At 42.3% G+C, this 17,506-nt stretch overlaps 2 protein-coding genes across 5 annotated transcripts in view; one reads left to right on the top strand and one right to left on the bottom strand.

Annotated features, from left to right (window-relative positions):
- The window catches only part of tp53bp2a (tumor protein p53 binding protein, 2a), a 27,343-nt gene extending 23,247 nt beyond the window's left edge, over positions 1-4,096 (bottom strand). For all 3 annotated transcript variants that reach the window (XM_034608145.1, XM_034608146.1, XM_034608148.1), the window contains exons 1-2: positions 3,938-4,096; positions 3,468-3,620 (exon numbers count right to left, since the gene is read on the bottom strand). In XM_034608145.1, the coding sequence (XP_034464036.1) occupies positions 3,468-3,494 (27 nt within the window). In that variant the 5' untranslated portion in view covers positions 3,495-3,620; positions 3,938-4,096. The remainder of the gene's footprint in view (positions 1-3,467; positions 3,621-3,937) is intronic.
- Positions 3,274-17,506, top strand: LOC117775213 (exportin-5). Of its 2 annotated transcripts, XM_034608143.1 has the most exons (34): positions 3,274-3,585; positions 5,519-5,643; positions 6,188-6,309; positions 6,394-6,466; positions 6,722-6,859; positions 7,106-7,288; positions 7,433-7,459; positions 7,553-7,738; positions 8,203-8,279; positions 8,362-8,406; positions 8,501-8,591; positions 8,767-8,850; positions 8,961-9,086; positions 9,467-9,557; positions 9,647-9,775; positions 9,964-10,079; positions 10,176-10,331; positions 11,072-11,113; positions 11,203-11,292; positions 11,403-11,602; positions 11,695-11,797; positions 12,337-12,518; positions 12,679-12,779; positions 12,878-12,974; positions 13,086-13,222; positions 13,407-13,504; positions 13,873-13,919; positions 14,053-14,159; positions 14,890-14,949; positions 15,051-15,142; positions 15,223-15,330; positions 15,838-15,975; positions 16,346-16,510; positions 16,781-17,506. In XM_034608143.1, the coding sequence occupies exons 1-34, from the start codon at positions 3,396-3,398 to the stop codon at positions 16,925-16,927; spliced, it is 3,873 nt and encodes a 1,290-aa protein (XP_034464034.1). In that variant the 5' UTR covers positions 3,274-3,395; the 3' UTR covers positions 16,928-17,506. The 2 variants fall into 2 exon arrangements, with proteins under 2 accessions (XP_034464034.1, XP_034464035.1); XM_034608144.1 differs by lacking the exon at positions 5,519-5,643 and having other exon boundaries at positions 3,448-3,585.

The following is a 17,506-nucleotide window of genomic DNA, read 5'->3' as shown; positions in this document are numbered from 1 at the left end:
CCTGGGTGATAGTTTCTGTCTCCACAAAAGTCCCTGAACAGGGGTATTACTCACACAGCAGTGAGCACCGGGCGCCACGAAACTACGAAACAGAGATTGGTGGCAAAGGAATATTTCGTTCAACACATAATACGTTTTTAGAGGTAGAGCTATATTGTCTTTGGGGGAAAAAATCATAACGTCATCAAGAAGGACTGACAATAAGCCAAGAGGACTATAAGAAATTACAAGAGTGCATCAATATGGAAGTTCAGTCATTCAGCTAAAATAACATAAATGTCAACACAGTATATCACTGAATGTGTGCAACTCTGTCTGATCATTTCTGTAACTTTCCCAAAATGAATATACAACATTTACACCCTTTTGACGTCATGATTGACAAATGGAATGGAGGTGAGAGAAGCTGGGGTTATAACTTTGCCCTCTAGCTCACCACTTTTAGTTGTTTCTGTCACTTTTGATATAAACAATGGATTCAACTGTATCGATGATGTCTACCGAGATAGACCGTCTGAAAATGTGCCTCATTATTCCCCTATTTAGATTTAATTGTGCCACTTCTCGCTCTATGAGAGCAGTCTTTTCATTCTACCTTCTAGTTTGGCTGATGTTCGTAACAACTACAAACACGTTTCTGCAGTTGCACAACACATCTACTGGTACTACAAACTAGTTCTGACAGATCATAAACTATAAACCGCTGAGTTTGTGGGACTATTTATTAATTCCTACAGAGCCACACATTCCATACAGTGCTGATTCCCTGACAACACTGATCATTTATTACTGGATCGATCTTTTAACCCCAATATCCTGTGTGGAAATGGATCTTTCTTTAATTGCACCGACTTCAATGTGTTATTCTGCTTTTCACAACCGAGTCGCCCAGTTTCCCTGAGTGGGTAAGCTGATACCTGCTCAGGTGACTGTGCTGTTCTTCCTTTCAGAGACCAGGCTAATGTTATGCTGGTATTGTGGCATTAGTGCACTGCACAGTCAAACAGGCAATGTATTCAAGAGCATTATTCACAGACTCTGCTTAGCTTCATCATGAGATTTTCATTATTACCTCAGCAAAACTTTCCTTAATCTACCCTTTGATGAATAAATCAACTTTGTGTACAAACATTTTTAAGTACTTAGTTATACAGTGGTATTACAAAGTTAAACAACATAAATACTTGGAATGAAAATATTTTTACATTCCTCCAGTAATTCTACATCCCTCATCTCAGCTAACAACATCCTTTCAACTCTTTTTCTTCAGACAAAAGTCAATGTATTGCCATTGCACGTCCTTGGCCATCACCAATGTGACGGTCTGTTTACGTAACCGCCACATACTCTCCCACAGAGTAAACACAAAGGCAATGGTGGCCGCAGATAAAGCCTTCTTCGGTTTCTGTTGACACACAGCAAAAGTAGGCTTCCCAGAGCATCACCTAAGTTTCCCACCATCTTAACACTGCCACAAAGTCTAGCAACTGTGAGACACAGCATAAGTGTAACAAAATAATGCAGGCCGGGCTGGCCCACGAAGATTTATCTGCTGGAAAATCTAAACAACTAGCGACTCGATTGATGGGAGAGGAATGAGGAAATGATGTGGGACTTGTGTCTGCAACATTTGAAATACAAGCTTGTGCAGAAAGGTTCTCACTGGTGCCAACACATTTTTCTTCCCTGTTATTCCCTGGTTATTGTTATAGTCTACTTAATATAATTCATATTTACAAAACTGACATCAAAATAAAACATGGGTTTTAACATTAGATTATTCAAACCCGACATATGGCATCGATAAGAGTCTGCAGGACAGAGACTGTTTGAAGCGGCGACATCAGTAAGTCATGGGTAAATGAGTTTGAACATGCTATGGTTGCATAAAGGGTGAGCATCCCTTATCAGGACGCTGCCACAGCACAGACACACACAATGTGCTTTCCACAACATGCTGTATAAGAGTCCCTGCTCGTCATTGTGTTCAGAAAACAGTGACCCCCTATTTACCATCCCCAGCCAGCAATTACGACATGACATTCTCACTACCCCCCCGAGCCCCTGGCCTGTACAAGCAGGGTCACGGGCTATGAGAGTAATTTATAAGACAATACCTCACATCAGACGTGGCCAGATAGAGGCCATTTTGTGTTTATCAGGCAAACACCAGAAGCTGTGTTTCAGCCAAAGGTAACCACAGACATATATATTGTCAGGTTGGTGTAAAGAGGGGGCAATCACCAAGATCTCATGAGCCATGTAAAGACAATAGACCTTGTATGAAAACTTGTCAGGGTGACAATTTATACTGGTGTCTATGAGTGCCGACCTTGGTTTTAACAAATGACTATGTAACGGTCGCCAGGCATCAGACAGGAGTCATCCAAACATTAATCTGTCTCCATTGCTTAGATGATTAATGAACAAGATGCGTCAGGGGAGGCACAAGTCTGAGCCAAAAAGGACAACATCCGTGTAGCCCGAGCAAACTCATTAATTAACATTGATTTGAACCAGGTATAAAATTTGTAATAATGAATGTCCATTCCTCTATGAACTAAATATCCTGGAAACACATGCTGGAATGGAACTAGTTTGAAAAGATTAGTTGCTTAAGCCGGTCAACAGAAACTATTTTGAGAAAAACGATTAACTATAAGTCAGTGAACATTGCTTCTTTGTGAGGCTGTGTTATGATTTTCTCACGTAAAATGAATCCTGGACCTAAAAACGTAAGCTCATTCACTTCTTCGTACGTTGCTGCTTCACCATCAAGCATGCAAACTCACAACAATTGGTATTATTGATAATAAAAAAACAATCCATATTACTCTATATGTTGGGAAGATTATTTCACTACAGTGAGCCCATGCACGCAGACCACTTCCCCCTCTGCACATATCAGAAACGTACTGAAAGACAGAGACTATTGCACTGCAGCAAAAGCAATGGACTGATGATGAGGATGATGAGGATGATGGGGATGATGGTGGTGACATGGCAGGAGTCCAGCAGGACTTGGCAGGTGCCCTCTGCTTGCTGTGTGTTCCAAGCAGGGAGGAAACATGTATACTAACAAAAGCGTATAAATTAATAAATGCAGTTAAGATAAAAGTAATGGTGAATGATCACTGTCCCAAAACTGAGTGTACAAATACAACAAAAAGGCATCTGAGCGATGGAGACTTGTGTTTACATACGTGGGATAATAATGCAAATAAATGATGTCACCTACAGTGTAACAAACACACACACAGCTGCTGGTGAACTTCACAACACGAGCCTGTGTTGCCATAGCAATGACACCAAAGTACCATCCGCATCAACTTGCCACGTCAATTTAAATGTCCAGGTGACTCCCGGTGGGAACACGGCGAGGCTAGCACGGTGCTATGATGTGGAGGAAGCTAAACCGTGGGACAGCGTTAAAACTTGTAGCCATGGGAAATAAAACACAAACTCACCGGCATCATTTTAGCTTCGTGCCGCATTTAGCTGACCCAACGCGGCATGAACCCCCGTCTCCCACTGGCAGTTTCGACGAAAGCGACGGGACTGGCGATCACTTTAATCCCGCGACGGGTAGGGCTACTTTCTCCTGCCTGGGGGGTCGCGTCCTGCATTCAAAAAACACACACAACACAACGTTACTTCATCCACTCAGCCCCGGAACAAACACAAAACCAAGCAGAACACACACACATGTTGTTACGTGTTTCCCGGGGACCTGTTGCAACAAGGCCTTCGCGACCGAAGTTTCCGTCGTAGTTCAGTGTGTGTGTGTGTGTGTGTGCATCGCTTCAGAACTTTGTAACGGCTCGTCGCGAGCGCGGAACACGACGGAAAACCCTCATGTTTTTAAATCAAACTACGGACAAAACTACAAGTGAACACCTGAGGGAGTTTTTCAAATATTTTCCAGCTTCTTACTCACCGGAGGAAGCGATGGTGATCAGCCCGAAACCCCGATGAGTGACAGCGCAGCTCGGCGGATCGCAGCCTATCCCGGAGTGACGTCTCGAGAGGAAACTCGTTCCCACTTTGGAATTCAAGCCCCGCCTCCTCCAGGAGCGGAACCCCACCCCCTCCTCCTCGTCTAGTCCGGTGTAAACATCAAACTTTGTTATAGTTTATAGTTTCACTTTAAAGATGTTAAACCTGATTTCTTCTCATGAAGAGTTTGATTTCCAACAATGTCCGCAGCAACAGATGCTACCGACAGGAAAACAAGGCATGATTGGACGCGAGAGGTCTCCCTCTGCTCCTTTTTCTAAAGTTGAAAACTGTAGTTGAAGTGGGCGGAGGTAATACGAGCAGCTTTATCACGTGACCGATTGTATTTTTTTGAGCTGACAAGTAATGACCCAGTGGAGTAAAGTTCACTTTGCTTCAGCAAAAGTACTAATACCACACTGTGATCAAAGTCCTACATTCAAAGGGTATAATAGAGTGAAACGGATATAGAATAGTTAAGGTCTGTGCATGAAGGCCACAGAAATGAATAAGTAAAGAGTAAAATTGTTCAAAAATAAACTCAGGATTTCCCCCAGCTCCATCCCCAGGTCCCTTACAACTACTGTATCCACACAAATAAAGACACAGAAGAAAGAACAGAATGAAGGAAATAGAGAAAGAAGAAAACAAATATTTAAGAAAGAAATTAAATCTGAGGAAGACCTGGACTATTTGCATTTTTTACGTTAGGGATATGGAAGGAAAAAACAATAAATTAACTTTTTTTTAAACCCTGAGAAAGTTTTGTGAGATCCTCTTTTAGTGCGTTCACACGCTTATTCTCATGCACACTTGCGTTCCAGTGGTGTTTCTTTATTTTGAAAGGGATTTTTGGCTGCTCTGACTTTCCAAACTGACCATGAGGAGAATCATCTCTTTCAAGTGATGTAGAAACAACAACACCAAAAAACTGCCCTCATTCTGAGATTAGAATAAATTTGACATCAGCCTTCTGATTCTTCCAGGCTGTAATGATCGAAGTTCAGAAAAGATATCTGCTTATAATTGAAATAATAATAATTGATAATTGAATTTATGATAAGTCAATTGATGAATGAGAAAAAAAATATCAATAATCAAGGAAAAGATATTAAAATTAACCATTAAATTGTAAAATAACATCATTTAAGGAAAGGTAGTTGACTGACAATGTAACATCAGTGTCACAAGCTTTTGAAAGATACAAAATAATTCAAATGAAATAGAGCTTGATAAAAAATAGGGTTTTATAAGAAATGTAATTAGTCCTTTATGTAAATTCACATGGGAAAAATGTTGCATAGGTTTTCAGGAGTGATTTCTCTGTCGGCCTATAGACGATCTTCAAAAAAAAAAAAAAAAACGCGCTTCAACTTCAACTCCCAGAATTCCCCATCGACGGCGAGCGGACAGGCTCAAACCCTCGACAAGCGGTAGCACATTTATCGCACGTTGGTGAACGCGGCTCGCTGCACTTGCTGGTGTTTTTGCATAAGGGAGCTGTTCGCCTTCTTCTCCGCAGAGTGTCAGACTCGACCTGAAGTCATGGCCGACCCGGTGGCTGCCGTGTGCGAGCAGCTCGTCAAAGCTGTGAACGTGATGATGGACGCGGAAACGAGTCAAATATACCGACTGGAGGCCCTGAAGGTAGCATCTCTGTGGGCTGCTAGCATCGCTCCTAGCTAGCCTAGCTTGTCATTCATGTGGCAGCTGTTGTGCTGCGAGTTGTGCAATAAAAAGTGTTTTCATGTGGCAACGTCATCACTCTCACGGGCTGATTGTGTCCACTACCGTTCGCTACATTAGCAGAGATGATGGCCAGATGCTGTGAGAGGTGGAGGGTAACTCCACAGTCATCACCTCACCACCACCCTACTGTCGATCCACCTCCATTCATTCATTCACAGACACGCTGACAGGCTCTAACACTGAATGTCGGTGTGGGTTTTACTGACGGAGCTAATTGTACATGGCCAGGTAACACTGCGTTGCTAATGGCAACGTCGCGACTAGTTTGAATGGCTATATAGCAGGTTAGCTTTATTTAATTCACGTGTTATTCTGAACGTCTTGGAGACAGATGTTGCTGTAGCCTCCAGATGCTGACGTGTAACACGTAGACGGCATTTGGTTGATTTAAACATCATTTAAAACATGTCGTCTGTAACACAATCTTTGTTTTTACCTGCAGTTTTACGAGGAGTTTAAAGAGACCAACTCCTTCTGTGTCCCATGTGGCTTACAACTAGCCGACAAAGCCCACCCAGCTGTAGTGAGACACTTTGGTTTGCAAATCCTGGAGCATGTCATCAAGTGAGTGTAACTTACCAGTACAAGTACAAACATAATCAAATGCCAAAAGATGCACATCTGACAGAAATTCTGCTTCCCCTGCAGGTTCCGATGGAACAACATGCAGCAACAAGAGAAAGTCCAGCTGAAGGAGTGCGCCATGCAACTCTTATCAAATGTAAGTACAATAGTAATAGGCTGCTAACACCCTGATGAAGGCATAAGCCGATACGCCCATTGGAAAAAGAAAGGCCTGTTGCTTTGAGTGCCTGGACCTGGATTCTTCATGCCATTCTATTTTGACATGTGGTTTGAGGGACACCAGTAGCGCTCCTGCCTCCTCTCTCCTTCACGTGATCATTTGTCTTGGGGCTCAAATAAAATGTCAAGGTTGCAGACAGTTCTCTCTGATGCATGTTTTGTGTCTCATCAGGGTACTCATTCTATCCTGGAGGAGGAGAGCCATATCAAAGATGTCCTGTCCCGAATCACCGTGGAAATGATAAAGAGAGAATGGCCTCAACACTGGCCAGACATGCTGAAAGAGATGGAGGCTCTCACTAGCCAAGGGGTAGGTTACCTATGTGGTGCACTTTGCATGTAATTTGAGTATAATTATACAATAACTCCCATGCATTAAAAGAACAGCCTTTATCATATCATCTTAGCAACTATTACTTTTTTATTACTCGGTGCAAAAGAGGTTTGTGGCGTTTCGGAGCAAACTGTCAACAAAAGACCCAGCTCTTGAATTCTGCTGTTGTGGACTGAAGCTGAACTTTAATTTAAAACAAAAATTCATCTGCACCTTCCACAGGAGGCCCAGACCGAGCTGGTGATGTTGATCCTGCTGAGGCTGGCAGAGGATGTGATCACCTTCCAAGCATTGCCCGCACAGCGACGCAGAGACATCCAGCAGACGCTCACCCAAAACATGGAAAACATCTTCAGTTTTATGATGGCCATTTTGCAACTCAACGTGGAGGACTATCGTAGACTGGTCAGTGCGGTGTCAACCTTTTATTTTGTAGTAATAAGTAGCTGATTCATTTGAGACAATTGAGACAATTTTATTTATACATGTAAACTTTAACAGTGTATTTTTTATTTTACCTATTTGTGTTTTGTTTTTGTTTTAATCCAGAAAGGACTACCTGGACATGAACTGAAAGTAAGTGAACAGCATCATCTGCATATTTGCTTTAAAATGACCCTCTTATGAAATTATTTATTGATTTAATTCCTGTAATTTTTCCACGCACAGGCCAGAGCTCACTGTCGAGTCGCTGTGGCTACGCTGAACACACTTGCAGGCTACATTGACTGGGTGTCGCTGGTGTACATCACCTCTGGAAACTGCCATCTACTGGAGATGTTGTGTTTGCTGCTGAGTGAGCCGGAGCTGCAGCTCGAGGCAGCAGAGTGTCTGCTCATCGCAATCAGCCGGAAGGTGAGGCACAGGGAAAAGTTAAGATATGATGATTAAAATATAACTGTAAAGAGATCAAGTTTTTCTTTCTGTTTTAGATAGTCACTAGATGCGTTCTTTAAAACATTGTACCAGACTTTAATGACATTCTTTTATAAAGTTAGTCTGTGAGTCATTGAAAGAAATGGTGCAGAACCAGAGCTGCAGTGCTGCCATGTGGCTCTTTAAAACGCTCGACTTTGGACCCATAACTCCTGAACCGAGAAGTGTGGACTCTTTTTCTCTGGGTTCTTTGACAAATATACCAACTTGGCAATTTTTGCTTTCTCAATTCTTACAAACTTTATCGAGACATCAATGTAGTAGAAACATTGAATAATAACAAAACCTCTGGGATAAAAACCTCAAAGATACACATTCTTGTATCCATGGCTTATTGGATAATAATAAAACAGTGTATAACCAAATGTGTCATTCTGCCACAGGGCAAGCTGGAGGATAGGAAACCATTCATGCTGCTGTTTGATGATGTGGCCATACACTACATCCTCTCTGCAGCTCAGTGAGTACAGCTGCTTCTCTCCATCATCCATTAAACCTAAAATGTAACTATTACTGAATGCTATGGGTTTGTCTGGTGACAGGTCTGCAGATGGACTGGCGATATGTAAGAAATCCCCCGAATCACAGTAAGTAATGTGAAGTATTTGCTTATGGTAGAGCACAGATGCAAATTAAACGTCTAGCTGTGACTTATAGTCCTGTGTGCATGTGTACGTGTAGAGCAGTGGAGGTGGTGGAGCGGCGCTACATCTTTCTGAAGAGGCTGTGTCAGGTGCTGTGCGCTCTCGGAGGCCAGCTCTGCCCATTAGTGGTGAGTTTATCCTAATTTGTTTCCACAATAATTCCTTTTGTTCACATCGTCTTTTCATCTCTGCCTTTTTTTTTTATACACACACGTTGTGTAGAATCACAGAAGCATCCTTTTACTTTACTTGTTTAGACCTGTTTATGATTGATCATTGGCAAATACCCTGTTGTCTCCACAGGGTTCAGATGTAGAGGTTGAAATACCTACAAATCTCAGCAAGTACATGGAAGCTCTTTTATCCTTCACTACACATTCCAGTCAGGTGAGATGACAACTGTTCTAAACCCCATTGTTACAGACTGTATTTGAGGAAATGGAATATTTATCAGCTGTGTTTGATCTCTTCACTTATGAACCCCTCCTCCTCTGCAGTTTTTGAAATCGTCCACTCTGGCTACTTGGGGAGCTTTGTTCAGACATGAGACGATATCAAAGGATGCGGTTGTTAAGGAGATGGCCGTCAAATACCTCAAAGCATCTATGACCAACCTTGTCAAGGTGGGTGAGAAGTCCTTTTTACACAGACTGTTCAAGGGAGGAATGTTGTGCTTATTTTTTGCCTCAGCATTCTATATGAAATGTGCGAAGACGGAATGCAGGGCATTGTTGTTCTGATTTTAAACCGATGGACAGGTGGGTCAGCAGGAAAGCAGGCGTTATATCAGGGCTGTTGTGGTGAGGATGGAGCTGAACTGTGAGGCAAAGCTTTTGATATACCAGTCAATCTACGTTCCAACCCTCACCTATGGTCACAAGCTCTGTCTAGTGCCAGAAAGAACACTGTTGCGAATACAAGCGGCCCAAAACAGTTTTTTCAGTAAGAAGAGCCCCACAGGTTGTTAATAAAGTTTTTGTCTTTCCTCCTTTTCTCCCTCCAGGCTGGGTTTCCATCGAGAGACAATAGTCCAAGTTGTGAGTACTCCCGTGTGGACTTTGACAGTGACGAGGACTTCAACTCTTTCTTTAATTGTAAGTATTGTAGTGTGACTGCTGTTCCGATCAATACATTTAGGATTTTTGTCTCAATGTTTTTTATGCCGTGTTTTTGTGCTTCACAGCTTTTCGAGCGCAGCAGGGAGAGGTGGTTAGGTGCGCATCTCGTGTTGTTCCCCTGGAGGCCTTTCAGATAGCAGCGGAATGGTTACAGTATCAGATTGCCAGCCCTATTGATATTGGGGATACCACATGTAAGTTTGTGTTCTGATCAAAGAAATCCTAGAAGTGATAACTCTGTGATTATGTATCTTAGCTGTTAGTGGTATGTAAGATAGATGGGGTTACTTTACCTTTTTTTCATTAGACAACTTAACTTTGCAGTATAGACAGTAAATGAATTGTGTATGCAGCGAATTAAGTTTTCTTCTCACCTCACTAGCTAAGTCTGCAGAAGGCCTGTGCTCCCTCCTGTCTCCATCTGTGGTTCAGTGGGATGCGATGACTGTCTTCATGGAGTGCATGGTCACACAGATCTTCAAAAGTCTGGAAGAGGAGGTAACGGTGGCATCTACCAGCATTGGGGGGGGGGGAAACAATGAAAAAAGATAATGTGGATTATTTTGACCCCTCTTTCTGCCTCTCACTTTGTAGAAGCTGCCAATAGATCAGAGCATGAAGCTGCTGCAGGCCGTGCTGGACTATGAAACCAAAGACCCGCTCATTTTGTCCTGTGTGCTCACCAACGTCTCGGCCCTCTTCCCGTTTGTCCTGCACAGACCACACTTCCTGCCACAGGTCCTCTACAAGGTCAGTTGAGTCATCATTGGTCGCTGTATATTATGTGTGTGTGTCTACTATACATGTGTTGTCATTGTACCTACAAGTGTTTAAAAATGCATATTATATAGTTCACTTATTATAATTACTCCTTAACCCTGACATAAGCAGGTATACACAGTTTCTGAAAAGTGGGTAAACCTGCTAAAAAGGCGATTGACTCATTTCCCAGTAGAGGAGTTTGCCTTTTGTTTTTTCCCCTGGTGAGTCATGTTCTACAGCCCAAACATGCTGACAGGAAACACAACAGAAGAAAGCACCATGGAGACCAGTGACAATGTTACAGTGGTTAGACTTTAACATCTTTTACTTCAGTCCCTCTTTCAAACAACTACAACGACTGCAGGATTTTCGCTTTCTTGCCCGGGTTGCATCATGCACGGTACGAAGAATAAAATCGCTGTTGCACGTTGTTCCCAAGATGTAAAAAATAATTAGTACACAAACCTTCATGGCTTTTCACGAACCAATGCAGTGAAGTTTAATGCCCATCATGACGTCATTCTGGAAAAGGTGCAGCGTGGGCAAGTTCACTGGGGTTTCAAGTTTCCATCACTGCCAATCGGAGCTAAAGCCGATAAAACCCCTGTGTCTACTGCAGAGTCATCTGACCTGGGATTGTATCCATTCACATTACAGACAAAGGCTAGATGTTAGTGTGTGTTAGCGGTTGGAAGACATTTAATTTCCCTCTTCTCTTGTCCCCACAGCTGTTTAAAGCCATCACATTTGAGGTCGGTCAGGACACTAAGGTGAGTCGTCCTAACAGAGAAAAAAATCGTCATCATTCTTCATGTCAAAGACCCCAAAAATATATATATTCACCAACTGACATCCTCAGGCACCTCGGACCAGAGCTGTGAAGAATGTGAGGAGGCACGCCTGTTCTTCTATCATCAAAATTTGCCGGGATTACCCACAGTTCATCCTGGTAAATGCCCTTGTATCTCACAAAATATGCACCTGAAGTATGCAGTGCTAGTGAATGAGCATGATTTTAAATCTTTCTCCTCAATGATGATTTTTTTTTTCCCTCTCCAGCCTTGTTTTGACATGTTTTACAATCACGTGAAGAAGCTGTTCTCCAGCGACTCCGCGCTGACTCACCTGGAGAAATCGTCACTGATGGAATCGATGGTGCTGATCAGCAACCAGTTCAAAGACTTTGCGAAGCAGAAGGCTTTTCTCGACGAGCTGATGGCGTCAGTGGTCGCAGAATGGACGTCAGATGAGATGAAACAGTGCGTGTGATTTCTCTCTAATTTCGCTCAAATTGTACGTGAAGCATTTTCATGTCATGAGAAATAGCTGAATGTTATCCTTTGTGTTTCAGTGTGCTGTCTGACCCTGCTGTGTTCCTGACATTTGTTGGAGCTGATCAGACGGTGGCTGAGCAAAGTGCAGATGCAGACACATCGGGTCTTAATAGGGGGCGGGTAAGTGTATTAGTGTACACTGTGTTGGTGTGTGGGCTCTGAGGGTGACAGGTTTTTATTCCAACAGTGAATTTTGGTCACTGGGTTATTTTCAGATGTTGTAGACAAATTGAAATCATAGTAAACTTACTTATGTTATTACTTTAAGTTTAATGCTACTTTTTTTTGCTCTTCAATGCAAAGGCTGAAAAAATCACCCCTTAAGTACAAAACACTGCGGTTTCAAATAAATAGGACACAACGTAAACAGAGTTTCTACAATTTGAAATGTATTTAACATGCACATAACTGTTATCGACTGTCTGACCAAATATCAATCAGTCCTGTGAAGTCCTACAGAATAACTTGTTAGACAGAATATGTCAGTCACAGATTTTTTTTCAACTCCCAAAAGCTCACGTTTTTAAATTCACAGCCACTGAGAGACGGCTTTAAGTTTAGGTGCAGCAGTGCTTTGAGCTTAACGCTAACTGTGTGCATGCTAATACGGTGCATATATGTTGGTGTATGTTTACCGTGCCTTTTTGTTCTTCCTCTAGCTGAGCTTCTGTTTGTATGCCATGCTGGGGGTGGTGAAACGGGCGCGTTGGCCTGCAGACCTGGAGGAAGCCAAGGCTGGTGGCTTCGTCGTGGGTTACAACCCCGCTGGGGCCCCCATCTACAGGAACCCCTGCACTGCACAGTTTCAGCTCTTGCTGCCCAACCTGTTGGCTCTTATCAGGTATCCCATTATATAACCAGATCAGATCATTTACACACATTATGGGCATGGTATGTTGTAGTGTAATGACTTTGGTTTCATATTTTGACTTGTCTCTGGGTTATTGGTGCCAAACAATTATCAATGTGTTTAACATACTCTTATTTCATCCACATTACAGGACTCACAACAGTCTGTTCATGCCAGAGAACATGGCTCGTCTGAGTGAGACCTTCTCTCGGGTCCACGATGTGATGGATGCAGAGAAAAATGTGGTCCTGGGTAGGAGGAGACTTCTGTACACGTTTTTGGATACATTAAGCCATCAACTGAAAACAAACTGTTGATAAACCTTCTCAATTTGTGCTTTCTCTCTCCAGGTCTCTCTCAGCCTCCTCTGGATATTTACGACTCTCCGGTGTACAGAAGCAATCTGGAGCGCATGCAGGGATTTTTATCCACAGTCTACGACAACTGGTGAGATTTGTTGTTATAGTTTTTTGTAGTTCTTATTTTAGTATTATTTATACCACACATGCCGTGGCAGATTTAATTCTACTTCCTCTTCTGCTCTCTGTACCTCTGCAGCTTCCATATCCTGGGAAATGTAGGTCTGTCCCTGCAACAGGAGTTCTACACCATTGATAGGTTGGCTGAAGAAATAGCCGGCTCTGCTTTCGTTTCCCTCGACCACGTGCCCGACCACAGACTTCGACCCATGATTCATATCCTTATTTGCTTTTGCGCCATTTCATTTACCTTTTTTATCACCACGCTTAAGCCAGTAGTTTGTTGATATATATCTATGTACAATATCTTTTTATAGACTCATTCCAGCTGATATTACTCTACATAAACAAATCTGAGTTATTGCTCCATGTCAACATTCAATTTCCTTAACAAGTGCACGGGTGTTTGTGAGGCAGTTGACGCTATCATGTCCTCAGGAGTACTACAACAGCCTACTCTGCCCCCTGCTGGGCCCTCTGTTTGCCTACATGCAGCAGGTCAGGATCTCTCCACACTCTACACACCATGGGGCTACAACCAAACTAATACCTTTTAGTTTTGCATTAATGCATTACTGTTGCTATGTTTACATTTGCTGTCCACACTACTCTGGAGTATCCAAGTGACGAAAACAAAAAGGTTGGAAACGCTGCTGGCCCTGTTTTTAGTTGGAAAACTCCGGGGCTGCGTGGTAGTACACACAGCGATACTTACTGATACAGAGCTAAAAGAAAGTAGATACTTGTAGCTTTAAAATGCAGTTTAAAATGTGTTAGTGTGGATGTAGCCTTAGATTCACTGCATTCACGTAGCCACAGCATTTTGTTTTGACAATGCTCATCCTTATTTCTGCTTCATATTGCAGAGACTCAACAGTAAGTGGCAGGTCATCAACCAGAGGACTTCTGTAAAGTAAGTAATGGGAGAGTGTTTGTGTTGCACCTCTGGAGCCTGTGGTTAACATTGACTAATTCATTCTTTGATGGCACATCATGTCCTAGTTATAAAATGGTTATGTGGACTGATGACCTGTTTGTGTTTTTAGTGGCGAGGAGGAGGAGGAGGTGGTGTGTCAGGAGAGCCAGGTGACCCAGGAGATGTTGGAGGAACAGCTGGTGCGGCTGCTCACCAGAGAGCTGCTGGATCTTCTCTGTAAGTTTTCATCATCTCTTGTAGCAAAACAAAATTTCCATACACGTGGTTATTGTTGTGTTACAAAGAATTTATACAGTCTGCTAAAACATCAGATAAATTCACACTGGATTTAAAGATCATTTATTACCTTACAATTATTTGTATCTAATATTTCCCCAAATATAAAGAAATGAGTTTGAAAGTGAAAGCTGGGTTATCTGTGTGCCAGCCACTTAGTAATTGCAAGTCATTTTAATTCAATCATGTTAAAGTTGTTGTACTACAGCAATATGAAGTCCCTGGCTATACTCAATGTAAAGCTCAGGGCTTATTCCTTCATACTGCTAATGTACTTTAGTTTCTGCCAGCTACACAAACTAAAACTGGTTTCAGTTGAGGAAAGTGCAAACATCAGCCCTAATTCCTAAATAAGGCTAAAACTCACACCTTGCAGTTTATGCCGAAAGCATATAGGGGGAGTTCTTGACATCATGTTTACTCTAAAATCAACAACTCATGAAATTGTTAAAATGTTTTTGTATCGTAAACTGGATTTAAATTCACTTCATTGTCAGATTTCTCTGAAATGAATCACAAGGTGGCGCAGAGTGTGGTTTTTGATGGTGTGTTCTCTGTGGTACTAAAAAATATGAAGTGTTGGATTTTCAGGACTCGTACACAACTGCCTGATCAGCTTTTACTGAGTTGAGTATTTATGGGGCCATAATACTTTCTCCTTCTCCCGTAGCCGTGAGCTGCATTTCCAGAAAAGTGCCTGAATCAGCAGCAAATAAGGAGGAAATAGAAGGTGAGAGTGAAATGGAATGAAGTTCGAATCAATGGATGGATTATATCAGTTTTTTACTCTCAGGACCATCTCATCAATTTGTTTGAATTGTTCGTACCTAGAGGAAGACATGATGACGGAGTCGGTGCAGATGGGGTGTCCCCAGCCCACAGAGGAGCTGACTGAGCTGGGGAAATGTCTTATGAAGCACGAGGTCAGCCTTCAGTGTTATCACATAACATTTACAGTCCCACATTGAATACTGTATGTAAACTATTCCTTTTCTTTGCCCAGAACATCTACATGTCCCTGTTGACCCTGGCCTTCACCTCACTGTCATGGAAGGACACCACCAACTGCCACCGCACTGCCTCCATGGTCTGCTGGACACTTCTGCGGCAGGTAGCCAATACTCTCACTCTTCCCTTTTTAAACATATTTGTTATTAGCCTCAAATCCCATGAAAAGATCATAGTCAATAGTTTGTTATTCTGTATGTCTATGTTCACCATGATAGAGGAGCCTCCAAAGTATTTTAAAGCTACTATCTGTGGATTGGATATCACTTTGTGGAGTTAAAAATAATTTGGAAACAAGGGCTTTAAAGAAACATCTTTTAGTTGCCAGAGGGACTCTATAGCGCCTCCTGGAGATCAGAGGCTCAAAGTGACTGAAGAGATGATAGGAGCTATCTTCCAGGATGCTCCTTGCTTTCTTCCTCGCTCTCTCAGTAAAGAGTTGGGTTAGACTATTTTGCTTTGCCATTGACACAATCCTAAACAGTCATTTTTTTCAGCTTTAAATTTGTTTTAATTTAAATGTAAATGTGATTTGAAAAGTTTCTCTAAAAGTATCTTAAATTCTAAAATTAATCTTAAACGTTTCCTCCCTTGTTCACTGTGTCTTTAGGTCGTAGGAGGTAATCTTCTACCTGAGGCAGTCACATGGTTTTATACCAGTGTTCTTAGAGGCCTTCAGGTTCATGGGCAGCATGAAGTCTGCAACTCGACCCTCTCTCAGCTGGCAATGCTCATCTATGAAAACCTGGTGAGGATAACAGCAGTCATTTCTTTTCTTCTTTCCATTTCTACTTTTTATCTCTACTTTTTGTTTGGTCTAATTTACTTCTAAGAGTTACACTCTGACTCTGTGATACTCCAGGTCACCTAGGGGTGCAATTAACAATCATCCAATGAGTATGTCAATCAATTTGCCTTGAATTTTATTTACCATTGTTTTGTCTATTAACTGTCATAAAATAGTAAAACAAATGCTCAAGATAATGTCTTCAAATTGTACTTCATAGTCCTGGGGTTAAGCAGTTCTTCCATATGTGGATATTTCTAGTTTCATGGGTATAATATGTTCACTTTCTGTTCATTTCTGAGAAACTGTTGGTCTGCCCCTTTCTCTTCAGCGACCTCGCTACATGGAGCTGAGAACCGTAATGACCCAGATCCCAAACATCAATTTGGAGTCTCTGGACCAGTATGATCACAGGCTCGTGGACCCCAACGCCCAGAAGGCTGGAGAGAAAAAGAGGAAAGACCAGTTCAGGAAGCTCATCGCAGGAACTGTTGGGGTAATGTCACCTTTAACCACTAGAGGACAGTGCTTCTCCGTGATATCACACTGGAGACAGACATCAGAAGTGACCAGAGAGACAGGCCATAAGAGTGCAAGTCATTACTCGGCACAGTGATTCTGGCGGTGTTGTAAATCTTACATGCAGCAGCTCAACAGGAGCTGTACAGTCTAATGAGTCTAATGAAATTCTTGCTGGTGGATCTCGAATAGCTCTGTTTAACCTCCCCTCTTTCTCTCTCTCTCTCTCTCTCTCCCCTGCCAACAGAAAGCTCTGTGCCAGCAGTTCAGGAAGGAGGTTCATATCCGGAATCTTCCATCGCTCTTTAAAAAGCCAAAGCCCGACAAGGATATACAGAACAGTGAGGCATTAGGCCTGGCAGCTCTCTTCTCCCCGGAGAATATCTCCCTGTAGGAACACGTAATGGTTTGAATGGACTACATGCTGACTGAAGATGGAGTTGTGTGTACAAACCAGGGGTTCCCCTCACCATCCTCCAGCTGGGGCAGCGTGGGGCAACCGACCATATCTGTCAACACTCATGTTTGTCAACTGCTCGTCTTTTATTTTTGCCCTCATTGTGCCACAACACAATATATTTCCATTGGTCGTTTGTTCAGGCAAGACTAACACAGATAATCCCTTTAAAATGTCCTTGCTCACTTCTGCTCCATTCCCTTTAACAAACCTTACAGAAGGTTGTAGGAAATATTTTGGATTACAAAAAGATATGTTTCTGTTAAATATATCCAATATTTGCTCCTCTGCAGACTCTCTGCTGAGCCACAAACTTACCTTGAAATGGGTAAAACTCTGGATTCTGTCTTTTGACTTTTTACCTTTTTCTTTTTAAGGAGCTATATTTGCCCATTACCTAGCATCACACACACACTAAGCACGTTATAGAAACCTTCATTTCCGAGGTTAGTGTTGGCAGATATGAAGTGTGACCATGCTGCTGCCGTCAAGACTTAAGAGTCAAAAAGAAAAGAA

This window comes from Hippoglossus hippoglossus, chromosome 15, assembly GCF_009819705.1.
Source record: "Hippoglossus hippoglossus isolate fHipHip1 chromosome 15, fHipHip1.pri, whole genome shotgun sequence".
Lineage (NCBI taxonomy): Eukaryota > Metazoa > Chordata > Actinopteri > Pleuronectiformes > Pleuronectidae > Hippoglossus > Hippoglossus hippoglossus.
The sequence above is the reverse complement of the archived record's forward strand: the minus strand, read 5'-3'. Positions and strand labels throughout refer to the sequence as shown.